We start from the raw sequence: 25,776 nt of genomic DNA, 5'->3' as shown, positions 1-25,776 counted from the left end.
TCTAACTTGTAAGTAATATTTTTATACAGTAAGTCTGTATAAAATCATTGCTCTAATAGTGGTAGTTCTCAGTTAAATGTTGTTTTATCCATTTTCTTCTATAAACAACCCTACTGGCACAATTACATATTAACTTCTGCTAATCCATACTCTGGTTTCATGAGACCAAATGAATAATTTTGGAACTAACAGCATCCAAAATGTATGGCATTGCAAAGGAAAGAAGTACCGTGAGAAGAAGTGCCTGGTGCCCACAGTGAAGTTCGGTGGTAGTAAAGTTTTTATATTGGGATGTATGAGTGCTGAAGGAGTTTTACTTACTCAGTGGTGTCATGAATTCACACACCATTGTCTGATTTAATAGAAAATTTTGAAACAAAAGATGCTACCTTCTCCTAATTACCTGCATTGTTGAGCACTTTTTCAACACAACTCTTTATTCTCCAAAGGTGAAAATTCTTCAGTCGACATCAAAAGTCAAGTAGTCAAGTATTTCACTCAAATTTAACAATACTGGGCATCTGAGGGGGATTTAGTAGCTACAAGATGAGCAATACTCCCCATCAAACATCAGTGTACTCAAGGAGGTCATCTTCCAGGAGTTAAACAAGATAAATGAGCAGTTGTTGTGAACTTGTACACTCAATGCCAAGAAGGGTCAGAGCAGTATACTTAAAGTTATGGAGGACATGTACTAGAATATTACACGCTTGTTGAATTTAATCAAGGGTGTACTCATTTTTGCAACCATTTATTTAAAGGGTTAGTTCACCCCAAAATTAAAAGTCTGTCATTAATTACTCACCGCCATGTCGTTCCAAACCCGTAAGACTTTCATTCATCTTCTGAACACAAATGAAGATCTCTTTGATGAAATCTGAGAACTTTCTGTCCCTCCATAGACAGCTACGCAACTGACACTTTGACGCTTCAAAGAGTTCATAAAGAGATCGGAAAACTAATCCATATGAATCGAGCGGTTTAGTCCATAATTTTTGAAGAGTACAGGTAAACTGTACCTGAGCAATATCGAAATACAAATTTTGAAAACAATATTGTATGTAACCTGAAAAACTCTCACTAAATCGATAAGATGATCTCACTAAAAAAAAAGAATGTTTTTTATATAGAGGCGATGAAATAAGCAATATAAAATTAGCTCTCTGTGTTTTGATACATACTGTAAATAAATAAGTATGTGTGGCCGTTGTCAGAGCTTTAACAGTAGAGGTCGCTGTTCAAACTGAAAAGAAAATAACAACGTCACAAGGTGCATTTAAAATGGAAAGTTTGGAAATAAATCTCTAATAACATAGATAAATAGATAAATACAACATAAATCTGTGTGGCAATTTAAAGTGACCTGGGCAGAATAATTTAATATGATAACAATCAACAACTAATTCAAAATGAACAGCTAAACATGCTGTACAGCAAAAAGATAACTTTAAATACAATGCAATATCTCTGATGTGCAGTATAATGAAAAGCTCTATGTAGGTATATGTCAGGTAATTGTTTTAATTTAAATATAAAAATCACTCATAAGTTTGTGTGGCCGTTGTCAGAGCGTCAACAGTAGAGGTCGCTGTTGAGACTGCACAGAGAATTTAACAATAGCGCAAGGAGCATTTAAAACGAAAGTTTGAAAATCAAACTCTTTAGTAGTGGTTTTAATATGTCATTTAATAAACAGTTTAAATATAAATAAACCCAGTAATCCATTTGACAAATTGAAAAGTGACGTTTTGAAGAAGGCGTTGTTTTGGAGATGTTCTGAATGTAGTGTTGGTTCTCATGCTTTCAAAGCTAGCTCGCTATTGCTAGCCTCTCTAAAAATAGCCTATACCTACCATCATCATCATAGGTTTGCTAACCCCTATTCAAAATAAACAGCAAACATACAGGAAAAATGTAATAGCCAAAGTTGTTTTAGATACAATGTAAAAGCTGTGACAGTGCACAGTATAACATAAAGATCTACAAGTAGAGATGTAAGTTATAATTTAAATTTTATAAATAAATACAATGGACAACTTATGTAAATCCTGCAGATCAAATGCATGATTCTAGTTGAGCAACAGAAACCAGTAGATACAGATGTGGTCAGGTACAGTTTTATTTCTAAGCATGTGTCACAGTGCATGATACGTAAATGTGGTCTCATCTCGTGATCTACATATATGGACTGCACAATATATTAAATAATTTCCTGTGGTATAATGTTCTAATCCTCTCATTGTGTGAGACTCGTTCTGTCTCTTTTCTCACACTCGCTGTAATGGAGTTGATCATCTTCATTGCTTTTCAGCTCCTTATGGAGGTTCAGGCTTTCAGTAAGTGATCTATGCTAGCTGTTTACTATTTTCTTAAACAGTATATGTTCACATATGAAGAAGAGTTTCATTTCATCATGCCTAATCAGTCCATGTGAAGTTTAAAGTATATATTCAGCATGAAATGTCATATTCTGGGTGCTGTTTGAAACAAATAAAGGTTCCAAAATGGTGATGCCATAGAAACACTGTTTGGGTTCCCCAAAGAACCTTTCAGTGAACAGTTCTTAAAAGAACAATTTTATTAATCTAAAGAATCCTTTTCACTATAAAGAACCTTTTGTGCAATGGAAAGTTTCCATTGACATTAAAATCTCCAAGTTAGTGAATCTCTGCTTTGTTTCAAATTTCAATATATGTTTAAGCATAAGGTAATAATTTAAATGAATAGCTTTTTACATGGAAAATCAACTTCTTTAAAGCCGTCAAATGTTGTTGACTATTGTTAGAAAGGCAGATGTTGCATGAATTAAAAGCAGAATACACAACCAACCCACAACGTTCCCACTGATACCTGTTTCTCATATGTGTAATTGTTCATGTAAGTAACTCGACACAACAAGTTGCGCAGTGGTGTGAAAATAGTGACTCTGGTTAGAGCAGATCAGTGGAGACAAGAAATAAAAATACACTTTAAAACTATGTATATCTATAATTGAAATCTGCCTGTGTATGGATTATTTTATTCTAGCAAAATTGTGGTATAAAAGCCTGGAAATGTCATGTAAATTAGTTTTTTTTTTTTTTTAAAGATAATTTATTTAATGAATATAAATGTTCTAGTTTTGCCTTTATTCTTACATCAGCTTGATATTGTTTGGCAAGCCAGTGTGATTGTTTTGTCTCCATCCCTGCTCAATGTATTTTTTATTTATTAGATTCATTAGATCTCAAAACTGAGCTCATCATGTCAGCTCTCACTCACTGGAACTGAAATCAGTATTCGGTCAGAAGCTCAGAGTTCATCTGTGAGAATAACCTGCTTCTACACTGTGAAGAAGTCACAAGTTCTCGTAAAATCTCCTCACTCTGATCCAGTGACAGTCCAGAGTAAGTTTTTTAAATTCATATTCACATATTCAACCAGTGTATTATAGATAGACAGACAGAAATACAGTTATTAGCAGTTCATGGGGTTTGCACAAACAAAATGGTTAAATCAGGGTTTGTTTGTCAGGTCACATGCAATATTATTTTAAAAAAATGTTATATTTTTTCAATTTTTTTATATTTCAATATTGTAACCTCACCCTGACACATTGTTGAATTCTGTCAGCAGTTTTCATATCTCTAACTTGTAAGTAATATTTTTATACAGTAAGTCTGTATAAAATCATTGCTCTAATAGTGGTAGTTCTCAGTTAAATGTTGTTTTATCCATTTTCTTCTATAAACAACCCTACTGGCACAATTACATATTAACTTCTGCTAATCCATACTCTGGTTTCATGAGACCAAATGAATAATTTTGGAACTAACAGCATCCAAAATGTATGGCATTGCAAAGGAAAGAAGTACCGTGAGAAGAAGTGCCTGGTGCCCACAGTGAAGTTCGGTGGTAGTAAAGTTTTTATATTGGGATGTATGAGTGCTGAAGGAGTTTTACTTACTCAGTGGTGTCATGAATTCACACACCATTGTCTGATTTAATAGAAAATTTTGAAACAAAAGATGCTACCTTCTCCTAATTACCTGCATTGTTGAGCACTTTTTCAACACAACTCTTTATTCTCCAAAGGTGAAAATTCTTCAGTCGACATCAAAAATCAAGTAGTCAAGTATTTCACTCAAATTTAACAATACTGGGCATCTGAGGGGGATTTAGTAGCTACAAGATGAGCAATACTCCCCATCAAACATCAGTGTACTCAAGGAGGTCATCTTCCAGGAGTTAAACAAGATAAATGAGCAGTTGTTGTGAACTTGTACACTCAATGCCAAGAAGGGTCAGAGCAGTATACTTAAAGTTATGGAGGACATGTACTAGAATATTACACGCTTGTTGAATTTAATCAAGGGTGTACTCATTTTTGCAACCATTTATTTAAAGGGTTAGTTCACCCCAAAATTAAAAGTCTGTCATTAATTACTCACCGCCATGTCGTTCCAAACCCGTAAGACTTTCATTCATCTTCTGAACACAAATGAAGATCTCTTTGATGAAATCTGAGAACTTTCTGTCCCTCCATAGACAGCTACGCAACTGACACTTTGACGCTTCAAAGAGTTCATAAAGAGATCGGAAAACTAATCCATATGAATCGAGCAGTTTAGTCCATAATTTTTGAAGAGACATGGTTGCTTTTTATGATGAATAGATGGAATTTAGGCTTTTACACACATTTTAACATTGACCAGCAAGCACAAGTGGAAGCTCAACCAAACCTGAATGACGCACAAGAACAAACCTCTTCCAGAAGCTCAAACGTGCTGTGGAACCAATGAGGTTCCGGAAGAGATTTGATCTTGTGCGTCATTCAGGTTCAATTGAGCTTCTGTTTATGTGTGCTGATCAATGTTTACATGTGAGTGAAAGACTAAATTAAATCTGTTCATCATAAAAAGCGATAGAGTGTCTTCAGAAAATTTAGACTAAACAGTTTGATTCATATGGATTAGTTTCCTGATCTCTTTATGATCTTTTTGAAACTCAAAAGTGGTTGTTGCAAAGGCAGTCAATGGGACAGAAATCAATCAGATTTCATCAAAAAGTCTTGATTTGGAACATCATGAGGGTGAGTAATTAATGACATCATTTTCATTTTGGGGTGAACTAACCCTTTAAGCAAAATTGGCAAATTCACTGAATTTACAGATATTAGAAGGCCTATTTTCAACATCACTCAGAAATAGACAAGAATATCTGTATGTTTAGAGGGGGTGTACTTATTAATGCGGAGTACTAAATAACTTTTACTAAAGTTGCTGAAAAATGATTTCTCTATTTCTATTTGTATTCTATATTAAGTTGATATTTTGGACAATTTGAATGAAAATGTGAAGCTTTTGTGAAAATTCTCTGCTTTTGCTTGGATGATTCCATTTTTAGTGTCCTGTCCCATAAAGTCCACCTCACAGGTTTTCACTGTAATTTTATTTTCTTAATACAATGAGGTCAAAACTGGATGTCCTTTGGCTTTGGCTAAGTGCAACAATGCACAAACACAAGGATCAGTTCAATAAAAGCATGTGGTTTACATTTTAGTTTTAAATTAAAGATTCACACTTATCTGAGGGACAAAGAAAAAAAGTCCAAGAGAAAAATAAGAAGCAGGGTAGAAGTGTACAGTAGTGCTTTAAATACAGTACTGACCAACCACTGAGTGTGTGACACAGGACAGTACATTTTTATATACACAAACACAATCTCTTTAAATGACAATGTTTAATCATAATGATTTAATGACAGAGAAATTAAATTAGCAGAGAATGATTTGGCATCTGTGCCAGGCTGTATAACTCATGAGTGTCTTCAGAAACATCAGGAATAGTGCAGTATGTGTGGCACAATTTTTCCTGGAGAACAAAGAAAGTAGATAATAAATATATGAAATAAAAGAAGTAAATATGGTAAAAGTTAGAAGAAACAGTTCTCTAGTACTCACCTCATTTTCTTCAGTATTATCTTCATCTGCCACATTAGAAATACAATACCTTAATTTCAACCATTCTGACATTTGTAACCAAAGCATTGTTAAATGACTGGTAATTTTTTTTAACTTCTGTACTGTATGAACATTATAAAACATACTTTGCACAATTTGCGTAGGAGATATTGACTTACCTGGGCTCTGGGAAATGACTGCAGAGGTTTTCAAAGGACTAAACATAATAAAAATACACATTTATTTTGATGTTCTAAACAAATAAGCACCTATATTAAGTACACTTGAAAAGTCTTACCTCTTCTTTCTTGGTTTCTGTCCTAGTAAAACACACCATACCAGTGGATTAATGTGTTGTGAAGCAAATTGATTATTAAAACCTGTTAACTGCAACTGCACTTGGTGCACTTTTTAAATAGTCTTTTTACATATTTTAGTAATCATCATAAATTAGGTAGAATTCGAAAGCCTAAACAGTCAAAATTCATCCTGTAAAAAATTCATCCTTGTGACTGAAGAACATATCAAATTAACGTATCAAAAGTGTGAGTGTCATTTAGTAGTGGCTATTTTGGTTTAGCACCTCAACTATGGCTGAAAAAAAAAAAAAAAAAAAAAAAAAAAAAAAAAAAAATCGCATACTCTCGAGGTACTTATTTTGAACAAGTAATTACTTCACGACCGCTAAAAAAAGTATGTTCTAGATAGCATGAATGTGAGTTGTATGAGTGTAATCTGGACATACTACATTCGCCATGTTGCCCTTATCACATGACCTACCAGCATCAGTTACAAATCCTCTCCTGGGTACTTTTTTCCTACTCTTGTATGAATACTGTGAATTCGGACATACTGCTTTTGTCATATACGGTTTTTCGCCTACTATATACTGTAGTAGAAAAGTATGCAATTTCAGATCATCCCACAGGAACCTCCATTTTTGAGGTATCAACATCAAAATTGGAGCACAACTTGATTAGACATACAGCTTTGATTTTATAGCAATTTTACAGTTCAACTTATTTTTTTAAATATATATTTTGTAAAAACAAATTACATTTGCTTTACAGTAAATGTAAACTTCTATAACTTTTATACAATTTCATTTTTTGAAGTGCACTAATCTGCTGAGTGTTTTCTTTAAAAAGAGACCAACATCAGATCTTAAAGCATTCATGAATTACAACCATTTAAGTTTAGTGCATTGTCACATCTATGCTCAAATAGGGGTGACATTTAACAGGTTTAAAAAAAAATGTCAATTTATCCGCATGTGTCGGTAACTTACTGATGCAGGACAGACAGACGCCCATGAGTCCGGTCAGGAAAATCCCCCCGCTGGTGGCCGCCAGCGCCATGATGAGCCATGTTTCTTTGTGTCAATAAGAATTCAAATTGAGTGATAACCATATGCAAAGTTTTCAGTTGCAGCGATTAATTGATTGTTAATACATACTTGTTCTTGGTGTTGTATGGTCAGGAGTTTCACCAGGAGTTGAAACTTTGAGAACTAAAAGGATGAAATGGAGAGATAGACATTTCTAAACACTGACATCCTTTAACAGCATCTGCTTTAATGTAGTACAGTAACTCAGACGTTTAGAGCAGTTACTCACCCGCTGTTGTGTTCATTGTGACATTGAGAGGATGTGAAGGATGAGTAGGTTCTAAAACATAGCAATTCAGTACATCAAATAATGATTAAATACAAATATTTCTTTCTTTTTTTTTTTCAATGATTTACAGTTACTTTGCATATTTTAGACTTAATTTAAACATCTCCAAGTAGTTATATATTTACAAATAATTTTACATATTTTATGTTGAGACGAACAATAATCGAAGTCTGTACTGATAAAGTGTTTACAAGCTGCTTAATTCATACATTTTTCTTAAAATTAAAATGTAAAACTAAATCCATAAAATGATCCCATGATGGAAAGCCATAAAAGGTTCTATATATGAAGTGCCTGACAGAATCCTTTAAGGTTCTATAGAACCTTTTCTTCTAAAAGTGTACATATTCTAAACCAGTGAAGAAAATACTATAATTCCATGTGTTTTTATACATTTGCATATTTTTAAATGCTGTATTGCACAGTGGTGTCTTTATAATCAGGCCTGTGGTTGAATCTAGTAGATTCTAAACACTCAGTTCCTCAATTCTTAGGGCAACTACAGAATGAAACTTAGTGTTTCAGATCCTCATGAACATATGGGTGGTGCAGGAAAAACCATCTCATCAGATCAGAACTCCACCACGTGTTTCCTGAAAGGTGGATTTTACCTTGAGTACGGTTTTGTCATAAATCCCTTTAAATGATATCTGTGTTATTGCAAAACTTACTAGACATTTTACGCACATTTTCAAAATGATATTTTAATAACAATAAAGAAGCTCACCAGCTGTAGGGTTTATTGTGGTTTCATACCAAGTAGTGGATTCTGTAGCCAGAGCTGCTGAAATATTAAGATCTTACTGTTAAAAGCTGTCACCACAATGTATTCATCACAATTTAGAGTCACATTTAGTCTACTTACTTCTTGTTGTTTCATTTGTAGAGAATGTTGTTGAATCTGCAGAAAAGAAGAAGTTTGAAAAAGTTTGCCAGGTTAATCATCAAAATAATTATCACAAAAAGAATTATATATTTCAGATGAACTTACATAATGTTGATGCTTTCGTTGTGCTTGGTGACTGAATTTGCACAGGAAGGAATGCTGTAGAGAAATACATTAACAAAATGTTAAAAATTGTTAAATTAATTGTGAATGTGAAGATTCATATTAGATTAAAATGACATACCTGTCAGGTTGAATTTGTCACTATATGGTGAACGTTTGGATGATGCATGTTCTGGAGAATAATTGCAGCTCATCACTTTACTCTTAACTGACTTTAGTTGATTAAATAAATCATTTTCGTGGAGTGCAGAAATGCACTGTGATGTTCCAGATGCTTTTTGAGATTTTAGAATTTGTCGATTTTCATCTCCAATGTAAATAAAACAATCATAAGCAGTGTTATTTGATCCTGGTATTTGACAGTAAATTATAAAAGCACCAGTTTGAGAGTCATGGGTTACTGTAATGACCGGCCTCTCTTCTGAAAAACAACATATACAGAGCACATTAGTGTGGAGGATCCATGCTTAGAAGAGAGCAACACTGTTCATAGAAGATGCTAAACAGTGACATTTTAATGTGACACATTACTGTACCAAATTAAACATCTTACTCTGATTTAAAACTGAGTTATAGTGAGATTGATCACTGTGTGAATCTGTCGGTATGTCATATCTCAGCTGTGCTGTGTTTGGGTCTTTCTGCACTGACGCTAGAGACGCTGTCAGCCAAACCTGATCAGAGAGTCCTGTAGGAGAAATACAGTAAACTTATTGATATAAAGTAGATAACAATATACATCAGATATACAGGCATAACATTATGACCACCTTCCTAATATTGTGTTTGCTGCCAAAACAGCCCTGACCCGTCGAGGCTTGGACTCCACTAGACCCCTGAAGGTGTGCTGTGGTATCTGGCACCAAGATGTTAGCAGCAGATCCTTTAAGTCCTGTAAGTTGCAAGGTGGAGCCTCCATGGATCGGACTTGTTTGTTCAGCACATCCCACAGATGCTCGATTGGATTGAGATCTGGGGAATTTGGAGGCCAAGTCAATACCTCAAACTCGTTGTTGTGCTCCTCAAACCATTCCTGAACCATTTTTGCTTTGTGGCAGGGCGCATTATTCTGCTGAAAGAGGCCACAGCCACCAGGGAATACCATTTCCATGAAAGGGTTTACATGGTCTGCAACAATGCTTCGGTAGGTGGTACGTGTCAAAGTAACATCCACATGGATGGCAGGACCCAAGGTTTCCCAGCGGAACATTGCCCAAAGCATCACACTTCCTCCGCCGGCTTGCCTTCTTCCCATAGTGCATCCTGGTGCCATGTGTTCCCCAGGCAAATCGACGCACACACACCCGGCCATCCACGTGATGGTAAAGAAAATGTGATTCATCAGACCAGGCCACCTTCTTCCATTGCTCTGTGGTCAAGAGCTGCGGTTTTGGAGATGCTCTGACCCAGTCGTCACAATTGGGCCCTTGTCAAACTTGCTCAAATCCTTACACTTGCCCATTTTTCCTGCTTCCAACACATCAAATTTGAGGACAAAATGTTCACTTGCTGCCTAATATATTCCACCCACTAACAGGTGCCGTGATGAAGAGATAATCAGTGTTATTCACTTCACCTGTCAGTGGTCATAATGTTATGCCTGATCGGTGTACATTACAGCTGCTAAACACAAGGATTCCATCACCTCTTGCAAGAAAACAAGATATTTATTGGTCAAAATAAAATGGTAAAATATGTAACAAGATGTCCATTGACAGCACTGAACTAAAGTGAACAAAAGTAACCTGCTCTGACCATAATAGAGAAGTGGTTCTCATGCGGAGGCCTCAGCACACTTCACACGAGATGACTTGAAATTATTATATTAGACTTGATTCAAATACTAAAATCACAAATAAATCAAGATATATTTACTGATTAACACACAAAGTCAGAATCTTGAATCTTATGGAATCACAAAATGAATCATAGTTAATTATTTTTAATATATCAGCACTCCCAGTTTCTGTTAATAAAAAGTATTAAAAACATGTTAAGGTATTTCTGAGAACATGCACTAGAAGAAACTGATTCTTCAACTTGCAAAGTGAACCTAAAAATAAACCTGCGAGTGACTGTGAAGTGTTTATAGCAAAGGCCTAGCTCAGTGCGATGATGATGATGATGATAAAAGCAATAATTTAATATTTTTATTAATACTTTTATCATTTTTATATTATACTTTTTGCTTTTGCTCACAACATAAACAGAACAAAGAACGGTACGGTACTTAACAGACATAACAGTATTTATACTTACACAAATACACATGTATATGCATTTTAAAATAATATAAATAACAAAATGCAAAGTACTGAAATATAATTGTTCTCTCCCTATCTAATTTTATTCCATCATCAGTACAGCTCTACATATTTTGTCAGTAATAGTTGCATTTTTTGCAGTTGAGCTATAAATGTTTATTGTAAATTTTGGTTGTACCTAAAAACAGCAGTTATGACAGTATGATAGTGAAGATATATGCATATTACTATACTAAAACAAAGAAAAGAAAAAAATAAGCATACTATCCTAAAACAAAGGAGAACAACTAATATGAGATAAAACTTGTTAAATCATTTAAACTGACACTTACTTTGAGGTTGAACCTCCAGCAGGAGTGTAAAGATGATGAGCAGAACCATGTCAGCGTCACACGAAAGAGTGAAGTGACACAAAGACACGCACCGCGTCAAATGTACATGAGGAAGAAAGAAGTAATGAAAGGAAAACTATATAAACTCAATGACACAATATGTCTCTACAACATTAAACATATGACACAGACTGTAGAATGATCAGCTACTTCAAGTATATCAAACCAAATAAATGAAAACACAAAAAATATTTTTCTGATGCTAAAGGGAAGGTCAGAATATGATGCATCTTAAAGCCTCAATATATTTTCTCACAATGGTTTGTATTTATTTGAAGCGCTGGGGTCTTTCAAAGCCACAGGACAGCAGTGTGGTTGCAGAAGCTAGCAGAGATGGAGCTACAAATAGAAGATATCTGCTGCAGTGCTGCTTAATATTTAACTTTTAGTACAGCTCTGCCAACTTTAAAACAGTCAATTAAAAACATAGAATAATAAAATAAAAGTTTGAACAAAACTACAATTGTAAGTAAAAAAAGATAACATATTATGTAGCCTGTTGTTATTGTAAGCCCAGTCAAGACAACTAAGACTTTTCTTTACCTGAAATGTTTTTAATTGATACAGATTTTAAAGGACATATCATATAATATAATGGGCTATATATAACTGAATGTGTAAACTTGTGTTCAATGATAAGACTGCCATCATGTCAGATACATCTGTAAGTCCCTGTGTTAGGCAGCAGAGGGCGCTCTCATCTGACTCATATCCACGGTGATCAGAAGCCTGTCGTCTAAACTGCGGTTGTTAATAGCTGCTTTTATTTATTTTATTTAAAAAAAAAAATGGAAAAAAATGGAAAAAAATGAAGCTATCATTAAAATATAATACGGAGGGGACTCGTTTTACTCTTTACCTGTGGTTGAGAAGTGGATTTTGTGAAGGTGGGCCTTCAATCATCAAGAGGAAAATTAAGGGTAAGCATATCTGTATTGTATTCAACATGACACATAACACGATTCAACATATATATAGAAGTTTTAGAGTAATTTACCTTATGCACATTCTGTAATTTCAATAAGTGTGTTGTCAGTTTCAGGGATAGCGCAGTAATGTTACAGATTAGAAGAGAAGACCTGAGGACTTGCCATTTGCAGGACCTGTTAAATACGGCTGTCACTGGTAGTTAGACTGGATATAATGCAGATGAAGTGTAGATTATAAGACCACACTTACATCCTTTTGGACTGTGACGTAGGGCAGATCGGGGCACATAGAACTGTCATGTCTCCCATTAGGACTTTTATGTTTAGTTTGCATTTTGCCCTGTTCTGTTCCTTTTTCCTGTTTCTAGTTTTGTAGTCATTTTGTATTCTAGTTGTAGTTCTTTGGGTTCCCCTTATTTCTCCCTGAACATTTGCACCTGTGTCTAGTTAGTCTTGTTATCTAAGGCTACAGGTAGGTGAGTTTGATCAGGGTTGACCAAATAATAGACAATAAAAAAAAAAAAAAATAGACATTTTACTTTTTGGTCAATGTCTATTAAATATTAATAATCAGCTCTACATTGAGTACAAGTTTGCTGCATGCAAAAATCTAATCAGTTAATCAAATGGAAGCATTGATTGTACAGTAATTTGACAGAAAAATAATATAGACAAAATGAATGAGACACTGATAATTTTGTGTAATTGCACATTTATTGAACATTTTTGCCAATTTTAAGGTGCCATTTAGTTACATTTTACCAATACCCATTTTCTCCCAAAATCAGAATGAAAGGAAAACCTTCACAGATTCTGACTTGGCCTGCTGATCAGTATATGAATTCAGTAGCTATACTGTACAGTACATACTATCATACTTTCTGTACTTGTTTTTCCTCTTTAGAGGTGCACCAAGTGAAGAAATGAAGCATATCATCCATGTTTTTTTGGAGCACACAGAGGAAGTTAACAGAGATGTTGTTTCCAACTGGCAGGAGCTGTAGTTCACCTCTGTGAGAACATCATCAGAACCTGCACAGATACACACTTTATTATCATGTTTCTATATCATGGAGCTCAGTTTATGCATAACTAAACTTGTATTGTACTTACTGTTAAAGTAGAGACAGATGAATCCCATGAGTCCAGACAGAAATAAACCAACACCAGTGAAAACCAGCACTACTGAAAGCCACAAACCTGTCAAAGTACAAAAATAAGGCTTTAATCCATGTTTATATGGCATAAGGAAATTAATATAGTTAACTGCACTAAAATCAGTTAAATGGTGTGCAGGAAAATAAATTGATCAGAATTTGAATATACCACATGACCATCAAATGGGGCCATTTCTAGGTTTACTTTAATGTTTGTTTGCATTGAGAAAAGTAAAGGTGTTTTACAGAGTCTCATTGATTCAATGTTGACAAACCAGTTTTTCAAATTTAAAATGCATCAAAGAAAACTGAGTAAAGAATACTATTATTCAGAATAGCAGTTTTGTGTTGTCTTACTTAATAAGTAGATTAAAATATTTTGAACGAGAATGTGTAAAATGTATAAATTTAAAAAAAGGAATTGTAATAATTCCTTTACTGGTTTAGATTATTATTCAGAATAGCAGTTCTTATTGATTAGTCTTTCTTTTCTCAGGTGTGTCTTGTTGCTTGTTACCCCTTGTGTATAAACAGCCCTTGTGTTTCTCCTGTTCCTCATCAGTCGTACGTTTGTGCATGTAACGTTAGCTGTATCTCGTGTTTTCTTGTGGTCCTGCATTCTCTGTTTCCTTTGACTCCTGGTTCTTTTGTTATCGTTTTGTTTGTTCATTAAACAGCCCTTTGCATTTAGATCCTCGCCTCTACCTGTCATCAGTTCTACTCCACCAAACACAAATTGATAAGTAAAATGAATAAATTTACGAACAATAAAGGAGCTCACCAGCTGTAGGGTTTATTGTGGTCTCATACCAAGTAGTGGATTCTGCAGCCAGAGTTGCTGAAATGTTAAGAACTTACTATTCAAAGTTGTTGTAAGAAAAATAATAATAATTTAAAATAAATCACAATTTAGTCACATTTAGTCTGCTTAGTCATGGTTGTTGTTTCACTTGTAGAGAATGTCGATGTTGAATCTGCAGAGAATATTTTGTCAGTTTAATGAGATGACGTCTCTATAACATTAAACATATGACATATGTATAATGATCAGCTACTTCAAATATATCAAACCAAACAAATGAGAACACACACAAAAATATTGTTCTAATGCTAAAGGGAAGGTCAGAATATGATGAGGGGCAAAACAAATAAATTTACTAATAATAAAGGAGCTCATCAGCTGTAGGGTTTATTGTGGTCTCATACCAAGTAGTGGATTCTGCAGCCAGAGTTGCTGAAATGTTAAGAACTTACTATTCAAAGCTGTTGTAAAAAAAAAAAAAATAATAATAATAATAATAATAATAAAAAAAATAAAAAAAAACCACACACACAATTTAGAGTCACATTTAGTCTGCTTACTCATGGTTGTTGTTTCACTTGTAGAGAATGTTGATGTTGAATCTGCAGAAAACATTTTGCCAGGTTAATCATCAAAATAATCATCACCACAATAAGAATTATATATTTCAGATAAACATACATAATGTTGATGCTTTCGTTGTGCTTGGTGACTGAATTTGCACAGGAAGAAAAGCTGTAGAGAAAAAAAATACATTGACAAAATGTTAAAAATTGTTAAATTAATTGTGAATGTGAAGATTCATATTAGATTAAAATGACATACCTGTCAGGTTGAATTTGTCACTATATGGTGAACGTTTGGATGATGCAGGTTCTGGAGAATAACTGCAGCTCATCACTTTACTCTTAACTGACTTTAGTTGATTAAATAAATTAGTTTCATGGATTATAGAAATGCACTGTATTCTTCCAGATGCTTTTTGAGATATTAGAATTTGTCGATTTTCATCTCCAATGTAAATAAAACAAGCATAAGCAGTGTTATCTGATCCTGGTATTTGACAGTAAATTATAAAAGCACCAGTTTGAGAGTCATGGGTTACTGTAATGAGCGGCCTCTCTTCTGAAAAACAACATATACAGAGCACATTAGTGTGGAGGATGCATGCTTAGAAGAGAGCAACATTGTTCATAGAAGATGCTAAAAAGTGACATTTTAATGTGACACATTACTGTACCAAATGAAACATCTTACTCTGATTTAAAACTGTGTTATAGTGAGACTGATCACCGTGTGAATCTGTCGGTCTGTCATATCTCAGCTGTGCTGTGTTTGTGTCTTTCTGCACTGACGCTGGAGATGCTGTCAGCCAAACCTGATCAGAGAGTCCTGTAGGAGAAATACAGTAAACTTATTGATATAAAGTAGATAACAATATACATCAGATATACAGGCATAACATTATGACCACCTTCCTAATATTGTGTTTGCTGCCAAAACAGCCCTGACCCGTCGAGGCTTGGACTCCACTAGACCCCTGAAAGTGTGCTGTGGTATCTGGCACCAAGATGTTAGCAGCAGATCCTTTAAGTCCTGTAAGTTGAGAGGTGGAGCCTCCATGGATCGGACTTGTTTGTTCAGCACATCCCACAGATGCTCGATTGGATTGAGATCTGGGGAATTTAGAGGCCAAATCAACACCTCAAACTCATTGTTGTGCTCCTCAAACCATTCCTGAACCATTTTTTCTTTGTGGCAGGGCGCATTATCCTGCTGAAAGAGGCCACAGCCACCAGGGAATACCGTTTCCATGAAAGGGTGTATATGGTCTTCAACAATGCTTAGGTAGGTGGTACATGTCAAAGTAACATTCACATGGATGGCAGGACCCAAGGTTTCCCAGCAGAACATTGGCCAAAGCATCACACTGCCTCTGCTGGCTTCCCATAGTGCATCCTGGTGCCATGTGTTCCCCAGGTAGGCAACGCACACGTACCCGGCCATCCACGTGATGTAAAAGAAAACGTGATTCATCAGACCAGGTCACCTTCTTCCATTGCTCCGTGGTCCAGTTCAGATGCTCACGTGCCCACTGTTGGCGCTTTCGGCGGTGGACGGGAGTTTAGCATGGGCACCCTGACTGGTCTGCGGCTATGCAGCCCCATACGCAACAAACTGTGATGCACGGTGTATTCTGACATCTTTCTATCAGAACCAGCATTAATTTCTTGAGCAATTTGAGCTACAGTAGCTCGTTGGATCGGACCACATGGGCCAGCCTTCGCTCCCAACGTGCATCACATGCACGCACATGACCCTGTTGCCTGTTCACCACTGTTCCTTGATAGATACTGACCACTGCAGACCAGGAACATCCCACAAGAGCTGCGGTTTTGGAGATGCTCTGACCCAGTCGTCACAATTTGGCCCTTGTCAAACTTGCTCAAATCCGCATGCTTGCCCATTTTTCCTGGTTCTAACACATCAACTTTAAGGACAAAATGTTCACTTGCTGCCTAATATATCCCACCCACTAACAGGTGCCGTGATGAAGAGATAATCAGTGTTATTCACTTCACCTGTCAGTGGTCATAATGTTATGCCTGATCGGTGTACATTACAGCTGCTGAACACAAGGATTCCATCACCTCTTGCAAGAAAACAAGATATTTATTGGTCAAAATAAAATGGTAAAATATGTAACAAGATGTCCATTGACAGCATTGAACTAAAGTGAACAAAAGTAACCTGCTCTGACCATAATAGAGAAGTGGTTCTCATGCAGGGGCCTCACCAAACTTCACACGAGATGACTTCAAATACTAAAATCACAAATAAATCAAGATATATTTACTGATTAACACACAAAGTCAGAATCTTAAGGAATCACAAAATGAATCATAGTTAATTATTTTTAATATATCAGCACTCCCAGTTTCTGTTAATAAAAAGTATTAAAAACATGTTAAGGTATTTCTGAGAACATGCACTAGAAGAAACTGATTCTTCAACTTGCAAAGTGAACCTAAAAATAAACCTGCGAGTGACTGTGAAGTGTTTATAGCAAAGGCCTAGCTCAGTGCGATGATGATGATGATGATAAAAGCAATAATTTATTATTTTTATTAATACTTTTTATAATATTTATATTATACTTTTTGCTTTTGCTCACAACATAAACAGAACAAAGAACTAAAAACTAGTGAGGAACATGCAGCACACGGTACTTAACAGACATAACAGTATTTATACTTACACAAATACACATGTATATGCATTTTAAAATAATATAATTAACAAAATGCAAAGTACTGAAATATAATTGTTCTCTCCCCATCTAATTTTATTCCATCATCAGTACAGCTCTACATATTTTGTCAGTAATAGTCGCATTTTTTGCAGTTGAGCTATAAATGTTTATTGTAAATTTTGGTTGTACCTAAAAACAGCAGTTATGCCAGTATGATAGTGAAAATATATGCATATTACTATACTAAAACAAAGAAAAGAAAAAAATATGCATACTATCCTAAAACAAAGGAGAACAGACAACTAATATGAGATAAAACTTGTTAAATCATTTAAACTGACACTTACTTTGAGGTTGAACCTCCAGCAGGAGTGTAAAGATGATGAGCAGAACCATGTCAGCGTCACATCAAAGAGTGAAGTGAGACAGACGCGCACCACGTCAAATGTACATGAGGAAGAAAGAAGTAATGAAAGGAAAATTATATAAACTCAATGACACAATATGTCTCTACAACATTAAACATATGACACAGACTGTAGAATGATCAGCTACTTCAAGTATATCAAACCAAATAAATGAAAACACAAAAAATATTTTTTCTGATGCTAAAGGGAAGGTCAGAATATGATGCATCTTAAAGTCTCAGTATATTTTCTCACAGTGGTTTGTATTTATTTGAAGCGCTGGGGTCTTTCAAAGCCACAGGATAGCAGTGTGATTGCAGAAGCTAGCAGAGATGGAGCTACAAATAGTGCTGCTTTAATATTTAACTTTTAGAACAGCTCTGCCAACTTTAAAACAGACATTTAAAAACGTAGAATAATAAAATAAAAGTTTGAACAAAACTACAATTGTAAGTAAAAAAAGATAACATGTTATGTAGCCTGTTGTTATTGTAAGCCCAGTCAAAACAACTAAGACTTTTCTTTACCTGCAATGTTTTTAATTGATACAGATTTTAAAGGACATATTATATAATATAATGGGCTATATATAATTGAATGTGTAAACTTGTGTTCAATGATAAGACTGCCATCATGTCAGATACATCTGTAAGTCCCTGTGTTAGGCAGCAGAGGGCGCTCTCATCTGACTCATATCCACGGTGATCAGAAGTCTGTCGTCTAAACTGCGGTTGTTAATAGCTGCTTTTATTTATTTTATTTATTTAAAAAAAAAATGGAAAAAAATGAAGCTATCATTAAAATAAACATCCTTTTGGACTGTGACGTAGGGAAGATCGGGGCACATGCAACTGTCATGTCTCCCATTAGGACTTTTATGTTTAGTTTGCATTTTGCCCTGTTCTGTTCCTTTTTCCTGTTTCTAGTTTTGTAGTCATTTTGTATTCTAGTTGTAGTTCTTTGGGTTCCCCTTATTTCTCCCTGAACATTTGCACCTGTGTCTAGTTAGTCTTGTTATCTAAGGCTACAGGTAGGTGAGTTTGATCAGGGTTGACCAAATAATAGACAATAAAAAAAATAATAGACATTTTACTTTTTGGTCAATGTCTATTAAATATTAATAATCAGCTCTACATTGAGTACAAGTTTGCTGCATGCAAAAATCTAATCAGTTAATCAAATGGAAGCATTGATTGTACAGTAATTTGACAGAAAAATTATATAGGCAAAATGAATGAGACACTGATAATTTTGTGTAATTGCATATTTATTGAACATTTTTGCCAATTTTAAGGTGCCATTTAGTTACATTTTACCAATACCCATTTTCTCCCAAAATTAGAATGAAAGGAAAACCTTCACAGATTCTGACTTGGCCTGCTGATCAGTATATGAATTCAGTAGCTTTATTGTACTGTACATACTATCATACTTTATGTACTTGTTTTACTCTTTAGAGGTGCACCAAGTGAAGAAATGAAGCGGTTCATCCATGTTTTTTTGGAGCACACAGAGGAAGTTAACAGAGATGTTGTTTCCAACTGGCAGGAGCTGTAGTTCACCTCTGTGAGAACATCATCAGAACCTGCACAGATACACACTTTATTATCATGTTTCTATATCATGGAGCTCAGTTTATGCATAACTAAACTTGTATTGTACTTACTGTTAAAGTAGAGACAGATGAATCCCATGAGTCCAGACAGAAATAAACCAACACCAGTGAAAACCAGCACTACTGAAAGCCACAAACCTGTCAAAATAGTACAAAAGTACGAAAATAAGGCTTTAATCCATGTTTACATGGCATAAGGAAATTAATATACAAACCCGATTCCAAAAAAGTTGGGACACTGTACAAATTGTGAATAAAAAAGGAATGCAATAATTTACAAATCTCATAAACTTATATTTTATTCACAATAGAATATAGATAACATATCAAATGTTGAAAGTGAGACATTTTGAAATGTCATGCCAAATATTGGCTCATTTTGGATTTCATGAGAGCTACACATTCCAAAAAAGTTGGGACAGGTAGCAATAAGAGGCCGGCAAAGTTAAATGTACATATAAGGAACAGCTGGAGGACCAATTTGCAACTTATTAGGTCAATTAGCAACATGATTGGGTATAAAAAGAGCCTCTCAGAGTGGCAGTGTCTCTCAGAAGTCAAGATGGGCAGAGGATCACCAATTCCCCCAATGCTGTGGCGAAAAATATTGGAGCAATATCAGAAAGGAGTTTCTCAGAGAAAAATTGCAACGAGTTTGAAGTTATCATCATCTACAGTGCATAATATCATCCAAAGATTCAGAGAATCTGGAACAATCTCTGTGCGTAAGGGTCAAGGCCAGAAAACCATACTGGATGCCCGTGATCTTCGGGCCCTTAGACGGCACTGCATCACATACAGGAATGCTACTGTAATGGAAATCACAACATGGGCTCAGGAATACTTCCAGAAAATATTGTCGGTGAACACAATCCACTGTGCCATTTGCCGTTGCCGGCTAAAACTCTATAGGTCAAAAAAGAAGCCATATCTAAACATGATCCAGAAGCGCAGGCGTTTTCTCTGGGCCAAAGCTTATTTAAAATGGACTGAGGCAAGTTAAACTGTTCTGTGGTCAGACGAATCAAAATTTGAAGTTCTTTTGGGAAAACTAGGACGCCATGTCATCCGGACTAAAGAGGACAAGGACAACCCAAGATGTTATCAGCGCTCAGTTCAGAAGCCTGCATCTCTGATGGTATGGGGTTGCATGAGTGTGTGTGGCATGGGCAGCTTAAACATCTGGAAAGGCACTATCAACGCTGAAAGGTATATCCAAGTTCTAGAACAACATATGCTCCCATCCAGACGTCGTCTCTTTCAGGGAAGACCTTGCATTTTCCAACATGACCATGCCAGACCACATACTGCATCAATTACAACATCATGGCTGCGTAGAAGGATCCGGATACTGAAAGGGCCAGCCTGCAGTCCAGATCTTTTTCTCCCATAGAAAACATTTGGCGCATCATAAAGAGGAAGATGTGACAAAGAAGACCTAAGACAGCTGAGCAACTAGAAGCCTGTATTAGACAAGAATGGGACAACATTCCTATTCCTAAACTTGAGCAACTTGTCTCCTCAGTCCCCAGACGTTTGCAGACCGTTATAAAAAGAAGAGGGGATGCCACACAGTGCTAAACATGGCCTTGTCCCAACTTTTTTGAGATGTGTTGATGCCATGAAATTTAAAATCAACTTATTTTTCCCTTAAAATGATACATTTTCTCAGTTTAAACATTTGATACATCTATGTTGTATTCTGAATAAAATATTGAAATTTGAAACTTCCACATCATTGCATTCCTTTTTTATTCACAATTTGTACAGTGTCCCAACTTTTTTGGAATCGGGTTTGTAGTTAACTGCACTAAATCAGTTAAATGGTGTGCAGGAAAATATATTTATCAGAATTTGAATATACCACATGACATGACCATCAAATGGGGCCATTTCTAGGTTTACTTTAATGTTTGTTTGCATTGAGAAAAGTAAAGGTGTTTTACAGAGATTTTACAGAGTCCCATTGATTCAATGCTGACAAACCAGTTTTTCAAATTTAAAATGCATCAAAGAAAACTGAGTAAAGAATACTATTATTCAGAATAGCAGTTTTGTGTTGTTTTACTTTATAAGTAGATTAAAATATTTTATGAAAATTTGTAAATTGTATAAATAAGTAAAAAAAAAAAAGGAATTATAGCATTTTCTGCACTGGTTTAAAATAGTGTCTTTGTGCTGTATTTGGACTTTTATGTTACTTCCTGTCCTGAGTGTCATGTTTGTTCTTTGTAGTTTTCTTGTTGATTAGTCTTTCTTGTTCTCAGGTGTGTCTTGTTGCTTGTTACCCCTTGTGTATAAACAGCTCTTGTGTTTCTCCTGTTCCTCGTCAGTCGTACGTTTGTGCATGTAACACTAGATGTATCTCATGACTCCTGGTTCTTTTGTTATCGTTTTGTTTGTTCATTAAACAGCCCTTTGCATTTAGATCCTCGCCTCTACCTGTCATCATTTCTCCTTCACCAGACACAAATTGATAAGCAAAATGAATAAATTTACTAATAATAAAGGAGCTCACCAGCTGTAGGGTTTATTGTGGTCTCATACCAAGTAGTGGATTCTGCAGCCAGAGTTGCTGAAATGTTAAGAACTTACTATTCAAAGTTGTTGTAAAAAAAAAATAATAATAATAATTTTAAAAAAATCACAATTTAGAGTCACATTTAGTCTGCTTACTCATGGTTGTTGTTTCACTAGAGAATGTCAATGTTGAATCTGCAGAGAACATTTTGCCAGGTTAATCATCAAAATAATCATCACCACAATAAGAATTATATATTTCAGATAAACATACATAATGTTGATGAATTTGTTGTGCTTGGTGACTGAATTTGCACAGGAAGAAAAGCTGTAGAGAAAAAAAATACATTAACAAAATGTTAAAAATTGTTAAATTAATTGTGAATGTGAAGATTCATATTAGATTAAAATGACATACCTCTCAGGTTGAATTTGTCACTATATGGTGAACGTTTGGATGATGCAGGTTCTGGAGAATAATTGCAGCTCATCACTTTACTCTTAACTGACTTTAGTTGATTAAATAAATAATTTTCGTGGAGTGCAGAAATGCACTGTGATGTTCCAGATGCTTTTTGAGATTTTAGAATTTGTCGATTTTCATCTCCAATGTAAATAAAACAAGCATAAGCAGTGTTATCTGATCCTGGTATTTGACAGTAAATTATAAAAGTACCAATTTGAGAGTCATGGGTTACTGTAATGACCGGCCTCTCTTCTGAAAAACAACATATACAGAGCACATTAGTGTGGAGGATCCATGCTTAGAAGAGAGCAACACTGTTCATAGAAGATGCTAAACAGTGACATTTTAATGTGACACATTACTGTACCAAATGAAACATCACCGTGTGAATCTGTCAGTCTGTCATATTCAAGTAAAAAAGGTTGAGAGCCACTGTGATATGCCTCAACACGATGCAGTATAGATTGTTTCCTGGGTTTCCTCTGAACTTCTGCCTCCATTTGTTTTCATCACTCTATTTAATAGGAAACCCAGAAATAACAGTCTACAACCTATACTGCATTGTGTAATTGATGCATGCAACTAGCAGAAAACTGCTTCTACAACCTGCAAAGAGAATCATCCACCTAAAAATAAAAACATCTGAATGATGAAATGTGTTCATAGTATAAGTATAGCTCAATGTGATGATGAAATCATTTAATATATATTTTGGTCATTTTTGCTTTTGCTCTCACAAAAAAAAACAAAAAAAAAAAACAAAGAACTGAAAACGGCTGCAGCAGACCAGCTGAGGAACATACCAGCACACATTACTTAACTGTATAAAGTATACAAAAATATACTCACACAAATAGGCACGTATATGCATTTTAAAATATTATAAATAAAAAATGCTAAAGCAATGAAATACGCATTTTTTTCTTCTATCTCATTTTTTTTCCATCGTCACATCCCTGTATTCAAAAAACTGATTGACATGGCAAGTACAGATCTATATATATTTTTCTGTAGTTGTTTACTGACATCTTTGCCATTATTTTGTATTTTTTATAAATGTAGGTAATATCTAAAACCAGTTAGTTCCGACACATAAGGGTGAAAATATTCAAGTAAAGATAAAAATGCACACTATCCTTAAAGGGATAGTTCACCCAAAAATGAAAATTCTGTCATCGTTTATTCACCCTCAATTGTTCCAAACCGGTATGAGTTTCTTTGTTCTGTTGAAAGCAAAAGAAGATATTTTAAAGAATGTTAGTAATCAAACAGTTAACTGTAGCCATTGACTTCCATAGTATGGGAAAAAAATACTATGAAAGTCAATGGGGACCATCAACTGTTTGGTTACCAACATTCTTTAAAATATCTTCTTTTGTGTTCAACAGAACAAAGAAACTCAAACAGGTTTGAAACAACTTGAGGGTGAATAAATTATGACAGACTGTTTATTTTTGGGTGAACTATCCCTTTAAAGATAATGATATGTGATTGAAAAAAAACTTAATTTAGATTAAAATTGTCACTTACTTTGAGGTTGAACCTCCAGCAAGAGTGTAAAGATGATGAGCAGAACCATGTCAGCGTCACATCAAAGAGTGAAGTGACACAAAGACACGCACCGCGTTAAATGTACACAAGGAAAGAAGTCTGACTCATATCCACAGTGGTCAGATGCCTGTCGTCAATATTGCGATTGTTAATTGTATAGCTGCTTTTATTTATTTAAACAAAATAAATTGAAAAAATTAAGGTATCATTAAAATATAATATGGAGGGGACCTTATGGTTGAGAGGTGGATTTTGTGAAGGTGGGCCTTCAATCATCAAGGGGAAATTAACACGACTTAACATATACATAGAAGTTTTAGAGTAATTTACCTTATGCACATTCTGTAATTTCAATAAGTGTGTTGTCAATTTCAGGGATAGTGCAGTAATGTTACAGATTAGAAGAGAAGACCTGAGGACTTGCCATTTGCAGGACCTGTTAAATATGGCTGTCACTGGTAGTTAAACTGGATATAATGCAGATGAAGTGTAGATCATAAGACCACACTTACATCCTTTTGGACTGTGACGTAGGGCAGATCGGGGCACATGGAACTGTCATGTCTCCTATTTAGACTTTTATGTTTAGTTTGCATTTTGCCCTGTTCTGTTCCTTTTTCCTGTTTCTAGCTTTGTAGTCCTTTTGTATTCTAGTTGTAGTCCTTTTGTAGTTCTTTTGGTGCACCTGTGTCTTGTTATCTCCTGTGTATTAAAGCCCCAGTGTTTGTTATGTTAGTTGGTCAGTTGTTTTTCTGGCTCCTCATGTTTCCTGTTTTGTTTAATAAACTTACGCCTGCACTTAGTTCCACACTTCTGACTCCCTTCCTTGTTACAGTAATGGTTTGAGTTCAAAATGGCATACTAATATACTCATACTATTTCTGCCATATAAAGATACAGTATGTAAAGAGAAAGAGAATCAGCTAGGGTTTCTAACAAATCTACCTTCAATCTTTGTGTAAAAAACATTTAAATGTAGCAAAAATAACTGTACCAATAATAGATATATAATGAGAAACAAACACACCTGAAGAAGCAGATCAACATCTTCAGGATTACTAAGGCTACAGGTAGGTGAGTTTGATCAGTGTTGAAGCTAAACTCTGCAGGCAAGTGGATCTCTAGGGCCAGAGCTGAGAACTCCTTGACTAGATCATAATATTGAAAATTTTTATTTAATAATAAATACAGGTATTAAATTTAACATTATACCTGTACCTGTAAGAAAAATATCCATATTTAACAAGATATAAAGTAAAATCTCTAGCTTCCGCCAGACCGCCTTCTGTATTCAACTTACGAAGAAAGTGTAACGCCTCTTGCAGTTCAACTGCTTATGCTACGTCCTACACCTTCCGTATTTAAATTACGAAAAAAACATAAGTTTCGTAAGTTGAATACGAAAGGCGGAAGCTAGTTATTTTACTTCATAACTTGTTAAATATGGATATTTTTCTTACACAAACGCATCGCTTCACTTCAGAAGGCCTTTATTAACCCCCAGGAGCCGTGTAAAGTATATTTATGATGGATGGATGTGGATGGAGGCATTTTCTTCAGCTTATACTCGTTGGTCCCGTTCACTGCCATTATAAAGCTTGGATGTGTCAGGATATTTATTAATATAACTCTGATTGTGTTCATCAGAAAGAAGAAAGTCATATACACCTAGGATGGCTTGAGGGTGAGTAAAGCGTGGGATAATTTTCATTTGAAAGTGAACTAATCCTTTAAATATAAAATATACTAATATGCAAACAATTACTTTTTGGTCAGTGTCTATTAAACATTAAT

The 25,776-nt window shown here is 35.1% G+C and overlaps 1 protein-coding gene across 10 annotated transcripts; it reads right to left on the bottom strand.

Annotated features, from left to right (window-relative positions):
* Positions 1-5,706: 5,706 nt before the first annotated feature.
* LOC127522989 (uncharacterized) lies at positions 5,707-24,031 on the bottom strand. 10 transcript variants are annotated; one of them, XM_051913395.1, is made up of 13 exons: positions 23,962-24,031; positions 9,180-9,314; positions 8,748-9,047; positions 8,609-8,662; positions 8,483-8,518; positions 8,345-8,401; positions 7,558-7,608; positions 7,398-7,451; positions 7,230-7,313; positions 6,240-6,261; positions 6,121-6,158; positions 5,942-5,967; positions 5,707-5,852 (listed from the first exon to the last, which is right to left on the bottom strand). In XM_051913395.1, exons 1-13 carry the CDS (start codon positions 24,008-24,010, stop codon positions 5,751-5,753), a joined length of 1,008 nt encoding a protein of 335 aa, XP_051769355.1. In that variant the 5' UTR covers positions 24,011-24,031; the 3' UTR covers positions 5,707-5,750. The 10 variants fall into 10 exon arrangements, with proteins under 10 accessions (XP_051769355.1, XP_051769356.1, XP_051769359.1 ...); XM_051913396.1 differs by lacking the exons at positions 8,609-8,662; positions 8,748-9,047; positions 9,180-9,314 and adding exons at positions 14,852-14,905; positions 14,996-15,295; positions 15,428-15,562 and having other exon boundaries at positions 23,962-24,015; XM_051913399.1 differs by lacking the exons at positions 8,609-8,662; positions 8,748-9,047; positions 9,180-9,314 and adding exons at positions 14,852-14,905; positions 14,996-15,295; positions 15,428-15,562 and having other exon boundaries at positions 8,345-8,398; positions 23,962-24,015.
* Between the last annotated feature and the right edge of the window lie 1,745 nt (positions 24,032-25,776).

Source organism: Ctenopharyngodon idella, chromosome 11 (genome assembly GCF_019924925.1).
Source record: "Ctenopharyngodon idella isolate HZGC_01 chromosome 11, HZGC01, whole genome shotgun sequence".
In the NCBI taxonomy this organism is placed as follows: domain Eukaryota; kingdom Metazoa; phylum Chordata; class Actinopteri; order Cypriniformes; family Xenocyprididae; genus Ctenopharyngodon; species Ctenopharyngodon idella.
The sequence above is the reverse complement of the archived record's forward strand: the minus strand, read 5'-3'. Positions and strand labels throughout refer to the sequence as shown.

Bases quoted from the DNA above. Each gene is read 5' to 3' on its own strand.
- LOC127522989 (XM_051913395.1), bottom strand. From the start codon at position 24,010: ATGGTTCTGCTCATCATCTTTACACTCTTGCTGGAGGTTCAACCTCAA. The intron at 9,048-9,179 runs GTAAGATGTTTA...GTTGTTTTTCAG, and splicing joins TAACTCAGTTTTAAATCAGA to AAGAGAGGCCGGTCATTACA. The intron at 5,853-5,941 runs GTGAGTACTAGA...TTTGTTCTCCAG, and splicing joins ATAATACTGAAGAAAATGAG to GAAAAATTGTGCCACACATA.